Genomic DNA, 6,476 nt, shown 5'->3' on the forward strand with positions numbered 1-6,476 from the left:
TAGACTTAACGCCAAGAAAAGTGTGCTTTCTCCAGTACAGAGAACCACTTATCTGGGTGTGGTGTGGGATTCGACTACGATGCAGGCACGTCTGTCTCCTGCTCGGTTTCGAGCCAATCCTCACTGCAGTCGCGAGAGTGAGAGAAGGCTGGTCACTCACTGTCAGCAGTCCCAGAAACTGCTGGGTCTGATGGCAGCTGCGTCCAACGTGATACATTTTGGCCTGCTGTACATGAGACCCCTACAGTGGTGGCTCAAGACCAAGGAGTTCTCCCTGAGGGCAAACCCGCTCCGCATGCTCAAGGTCACGCGGCGAAGCCTGACGCGTCCCTCACCGGTTGAGGAGTGGTCATGAGTGGCCGCTCAGCCCCCGGTCTGTGGAGCGGCCGCCATCTCACGTGACACTTCAACTGCCTGGAGATGCTGGCTGTGTTTCTAGCATTGAAACACTTTCTCCCAGACCTAAGAGGTCGCCATATGTTGGTGCACCGACGACACAGCGGTGGTTTTTTAAATCAACCACCAGGGAGGTCTGCGTACGCGCTCCCTTTACAGGCAGGCGCACCAGATCCTTGTGTGGTCCCAGGGCAATCACTGTCCCCTATGGTTCTCTCTGACTCATCCAGCTCCTCTCGGACTGGATGCTATGGTACAGACGTGACTGAGGCTTCGTCTGTACGCCTTTTTCCCCGATCGCTCTGCTCCCGGGAGTTCTGGAGAGAGTGTGCCGGGACGGGGTCCGTCTGCTGTTGGTAGCCCCGTTCTGGCCGGTCCGAGTATGGTTCTCGGACCTGATTTCCCTTCTCGACGGCTCTCCATGGGAAATTTCCGTCAGGAGGGATCTCCTCTCACAGGCAGAGGGTACTATCTTCACCCCCGCCCAGATCTGTGGAAGCGTGGGTGTGGCCCCTGGGGGGGGAGGGGCCACAGCTCGACCCAGTTTACTGCCCAGTTGGTACAGTGCTGGAGTTCCTGCAGGCCCGTTTCTCTGCAGGGTTGACCGACTCCACCTTGAAAGTCTACGTGTCGGTGGTCAGTCAGTGGGCAGACACCCACTAGTTACACGCTGCGTCTCAGTGCCATACTTCTGGCATCCCTGTGAGCGCTTGCTTCATTCCTAGAAGCTGACGCCAGTTCCACCGCACGTGCTTTTATAGCTTCCTGGTCGCAACGTCACCCACCCATGACGTCTCGCCCATCTATTGGACTGATTTCATATGTGATTCAGAGCATGGTCACGCTGGGGAAGTTCCCAAAGCGTTTCCGACGCAGCGTCTCATTCCCTCGGGGAACCATGGTTACATTCGTAACCTGGAGACGTTTTCAACACTGATAATAATAAGTGTTTCTTGAACTGCTAATCAGCATATTAGACTGATTTATGATTTGATTTGATTAATGGAATCATTACTTAATTATATATGAATCACTTTAGATCCCTAAAGATCAGCATGTGCTGCATTTCCTGCACTCACAGGACTTTAATCTGGAAAAGGCCAAAGAGGCTTTGTGCCAGACGCTCACATGGAGGAAGCAGCATCAAATAGACTTCCTGTTGGACACATGGCAGTGTCCACAGCTCCTGCAGGACTACTACACAGGAGGCTGGCACCACCATGACAAAGGTCTGTCTCTACTATATGTTTAAATTGACTTTAAACATGGCTGTGTGACATAGAACTAATGGAGAGCCTCTTAAACCAGGATGCGTGTTAGTCCTGTGCTTTGATGAGTTTGAAACTGATCAAAATATGTATCTAAGCGAAGTGTTTTTGATAAGGATGTATTAATAGCAAAGAAGCAGAAATCTGTGTGGTTATGTGCTTGCTTGTGTGTGTATTTTGTAGATGGACGTCCTCTTTATATCCTTCGACTTGGACAAATGGACACCAAAGGTTTAGTGCGGGTGCTGGGAGAAGACACCCTTCTGAGACATGTAAGAGTTCGACAAATTCCACATCACTCTTCACAATACACAGAGTTTCGAAGCAGCTTTACAGAAAGTCATACTGTTATGTTTGTAATTTTGCGATTTTATTAGCCATTTAACTGACAATGTTGAGTAATGTAGGGTGTGGCTTTGATTTCAGTTAGTAACATCTCTCATTTTAGACAAGTACTATATCGATCCTTTCTGTGATTGAAAATTACTCATATCTTTACTCCGTGAAGATGTTTAAATGGGAAACTTCTAAAAAGTACATAATGCTTTAATCCCACAGTGAGCAAGCCTGGGCGACTGTTGCAAGAAATTAAAAATTTAAATTTGGTGATAGCGGGAGAAACAAACCTTGGGAGAAACCATACTACACAAATGGACTGTTTACTGTTGTCTTTTTTAGAGCTGCTTTACAGCAGAATTGATGGTAACACTTTAGTATAGAAACCAATCTCTATTAACTAGTTGCTTATTAGCATGCATATTATTAATATATTGGCTGTTTATTAGTACTTATAAAGCACATATTCTGCATGCCCATATTCTACATCCCTAATTCTACCCAATACCTAAACTTAACAACTACCTTACTAAGCAGAAAATTAGGAGTTTATTGAGGCAAAAGTTGTAGTTAATAGTTTGTTAATGGCGAGAATTGGACCTTAAAATAAAGTTTGACCGAATTGATCTCTGTTTGTGTCATTTAATTGCTATTTTCTTGTTTATCACTGTAAAGCTACTTCAAAACAATCTTTATTGTATATAGCACTACAGAAATAAAGGTGGTGACTACACCAATGGAGCCAGTTAACTAAATTCAATAAAATGATTATATTCACTGACCCCCTTCACCTTTGGTCCAAACTTCAGGTGCTGTCCATCAATGAGGAAGGTCTCAGACACTGTGAAGAGAACACCAAAATATTTGGAAAACCAATCAGGTACTTATGAAGACATGTCCAAACCAGTCATGTATGTACAGAATGGGATTAAAATTAATTTTATGACTTTGGTTCCAATTCCAACTCCACTTATATCAAACTTCTAAATGGAACTGATGTGAATAAGAATCAGTTCTTGGTGGTCACACATACTATGTGTTTTATGTGATTTCTCTACCCTGATAAGTAATAATTACTTCTGTGTTTTTGTTCTGTAGTTGTTGGACGTGTCTGGTGGATCTTGAGGGGTTAAATATGAGGCATCTGTGGAGACCGGGAATCAAAGCCTTGCTGAGGATGATAGAGCTTGTAGGAGCCAACTACCCTGAAACACTGGGCCGTCTCCTCATTCTGAGAGCACCCAGAGTGTTTCCTGTGCTCTGGACTTTGGTAAACACACACACAAACATAAGATTTCACAATTGTGACACACTTAGCACATACAAAGTATGTTAACAAATAGTTCACGATATTGGGAAAGACTGAGATAAGCACACACTCAGTCTTCATTTAATGGTTGTAAATTGTTCTGTCTACACATTGACCCTTCAGAGTTAAATGTCATGTCAGCGTGGTGCCTTTCTTAATTGCCAGGCTTCTGTAAATGTCATGCTTGCCTGGGCCTTTGTTAGCAGTGCTAATGAAAAATGACCCGCTGATTTCTGTTGCACCCTGTTCTGCGGTCAGGTGAGTCCATTCATTGACGAAAACACGCGGAAGAAGTTTCTCATCTATGCAGGGAATGACTACCAGGGGCCTGGAGGTCTGGTGGACTACATCAACAGAGACTTCATCCCTGACTTCTTAGGAGGAGACACTCTGGTGAGTCTGTTGTTGGTGAGATCTGACATGTTTAAATTCTTGGATTGGTTGAGTCACTTTCAGATACCAGTGGGTTCACCAAGCTGGAACGTCAGGCAGATCTGTGCATCATTTGTTTAAAAGTGATAGGACATGTCACGTGCCTTTCTTAGACCAGCAAGTCATTCTCAAATAATGATTTGCATAATTATATTTAAATATTGTTTTATGTGTGCACATTATGAGTGGTTTGTGTCAAACAGACACTCCTCTAATGCATTTCAGTCGGTTAAACAATTGTGAAAAAACAACACTTTTGTATACTTTTAAAAAGAGTACTACATTATATATTTTAAAAGAATACTTACAGGACACGTGTAGATGTAGATTTATTCTGACAGGCATGAAAACAATCTAATATCACTCTAATCTAACTGTATTTCTCTTGTTTACCTCAGTGTGATGTTCCTGAGGGTGGTCTGGTTCCTAAGTCTCTGTACCGTACGGCTGAGGAGCTGGAAAGCGAGGAGGTTAAACTGTGGAATGAAACCATCTACAAGAGCGCAAGTGTGTTGAAGGGAGCTCCACATGAGGTACAGCTCATCCACAGACGATACTCAACAATATACAGCTGCTGCTGTTTACTTCAGCTGTGCGAAGTTCATTACACACGCTGTTTGTTGATGATTGGCGCCATCTGTTGGTTATAAGAAGACATGCAGCGTAAAAGTCACTGTTAGTCTAGTTCTGCTCAGTCGTTTAGTGCATGATGCCCATTTAAACAAGTATTTGTGGCACTTCAAATAATAATAATAATATCATATTAGTCCAGGTGATATGTGCAAAATTTGAGGTGATATGTTCACTTTTTCATAAAAGCATGAAACTTGGTACAATTGTACAGGTTAGAAATGGAGCCATCGCAAAAATGCCTCGTGGTTGCCATGACGACCATTTTACTTTCCGCCGTAACCAAATTATGTATTTTGTGTCATATCTCCTGAACCAAACATGATAACAGAGAAAAGGTGGTGCCTACCCCTATGTTTTGATGGTCAAGTATTACAATGAGACCATATACAGCAACTGTTCAGGTGAAGAGTTAATGGTGAAATCAGCAATGTGAGGAGGAAATAACAGTCTCTGAGCATCACAGTATCACAGCATTTACAATAGTCCATATTATGGCTATTAATTTGTTCATTCTTTGATAATTAACTAATATAGTGTTTCTGGAAATACTCCATCTGCTGTGTGTACGAACGTGATAGTAGCCTATACTGAACAAATTAAGTGTACTTAAACTAGCAGTTATCTGCATTTTATTTTCAAGTCCTATTACTTCTACTTCCTTGTGTAACTTCTAGTTTGAAATACAGCTTTGCATCCTGTTTGAAATTAAACTCTGAATGGAGCTCAGCGCTGTGTGTTATGAATTATGAAATAATCACTTCATTCATTTCCAGGTGCTGATAGAGATTACAGAAGTATCGTCTGTCATTACGTGGGACTTTGATGAGTGTAAAGGCGACATGATCTTCAATATCTATCACTCCAGAAGGGCTCCTCAGCCAGTTAAAAGAGACGTTCTGAGCGCACACAACCTCGCCTGTCCCGCCGGAAACAACGTCCAGCTCATCGACAGATCCTGGATGCTCGGACAAGACTACAGCATGGTGGAGACTGCCCTGACCTGCCGAGAGGGAGAGAGCGTACAGGTGTGTGAGTCTCATGAAACCTGTCAGGAACATCAACATGGCTCATAAAAACACACTGATCAGAAGATGGACAAACTTCTTTCTGCTCTGATTCTCTTTCTTTGATCCACATCTGTCCCATCAGGGATCTCATGTGACGCGCTGGTCTGGATTCTACATCCTGCAGTGGCGTCTTTACAGCAGCCCATCATGCACTTCTTCCAGTCGGCCGCGTGTAGATGATGTTCTGGCCTCTCTGCAGGTCTCCTCACACAAATGCAGAGTCATGTATTTCACAGAGGTGCTGCACTCCACTGACTTCAGGTCTGTATGATTACATTGCAAAGTGTTTAGCCTTAAAATACGATTGAAACATGGTAAAATGAAAAAAGCACACCATCTAAAAATATCATTTGAAAGGCCAGATGATTTCTGTAAAGGTGTGTGTGGTTGTGTTTGTATCAGGGGCTCCATGAGCAGCCTGGAGTCGAGTCACAGCGCTTTCTCTCTGCTCAGTGCCGCCACCAGCTCTTCCAACCAATCACAGACAGAGTCAAGCATCTCAAGATAGCGGGAAAACAAGACGCTGCTGTGACTTTAGCTCCGCAGGAAATGATGAACGATCATGTGACACAGCGAAACAGAGGTTCACATCAAACCACAACAATCGTCTGTATGAGTGCTGATCTTTTTCATCATAAACTGCAGGCTTGCTGTAAATATTTAATACAAATTTTATAATTATTGCATAGTATCATAAAGTCTTGGAGAAAAGCCCAGGAGAAACCAAGGCAGAACACAGTATCATCAGTTACCGCTCTTTGACTTTGTTTTAGATCGCTCAAATTAAGTTATGGTGCTCTGCATCTGTTTAGCCGTTCGTCAATATTACTGTGCCAGCCTGGAGTTATACGGTATTCTGCCTCTGTTTTTACTGTACATTGAAGTCTGCCGCGTTTAAATTACGGTGTGACTTGTGTACTTTATTACATCTGTCGGCACTTCTTTAGACAAACAGATCGCGATCTAACAAACTGCTCCATATAACAAAGCACTGTAAACAAGCAACGACTAGATAACTTGGCAACAATAATTAAT

The 6,476-nt window shown here is 43.2% G+C and overlaps 1 protein-coding gene across 3 annotated transcripts in view; it reads left to right on the top strand.

Moving 5' to 3' along the window:
• Positions 1-6,093, top strand: part of LOC107665584 (SEC14-like protein 1) — a 27,342-nt gene extending 21,249 nt beyond the window's left edge. For 2 of the 3 annotated variants that reach the window (XM_016456507.1, XM_016456521.1), the window contains 9 exons: positions 1,436-1,625; positions 1,848-1,936; positions 2,810-2,880; positions 3,099-3,270; positions 3,568-3,702; positions 4,140-4,274; positions 5,148-5,399; positions 5,524-5,702; positions 5,844-6,093. In XM_016456507.1, coding sequence (XP_016311993.1) covers positions 1,436-1,625; positions 1,848-1,936; positions 2,810-2,880; positions 3,099-3,270; positions 3,568-3,702; positions 4,140-4,274; positions 5,148-5,399; positions 5,524-5,702; positions 5,844-5,949 — 1,329 coding nt within the window. In that variant the 3' untranslated portion in view covers positions 5,950-6,093. The remainder of the gene's footprint in view (positions 1-1,435; positions 1,626-1,847; positions 1,937-2,809; positions 2,881-3,098; positions 3,271-3,567; positions 3,703-4,139; positions 4,275-5,147; positions 5,400-5,523; positions 5,703-5,843) is intronic. The other variant, XM_016456516.1, reaches the window with a different exon arrangement.
• Positions 6,094-6,476: the final 383 nt, after the last annotated feature.

This window comes from Sinocyclocheilus anshuiensis, unplaced genomic scaffold (assembly GCF_001515605.1).
Source record: "Sinocyclocheilus anshuiensis isolate Anshui unplaced genomic scaffold, SAMN03320099.WGS_v1.1 scaffold229, whole genome shotgun sequence".
NCBI lineage: Eukaryota > Metazoa > Chordata > Actinopteri > Cypriniformes > Cyprinidae > Sinocyclocheilus > Sinocyclocheilus anshuiensis.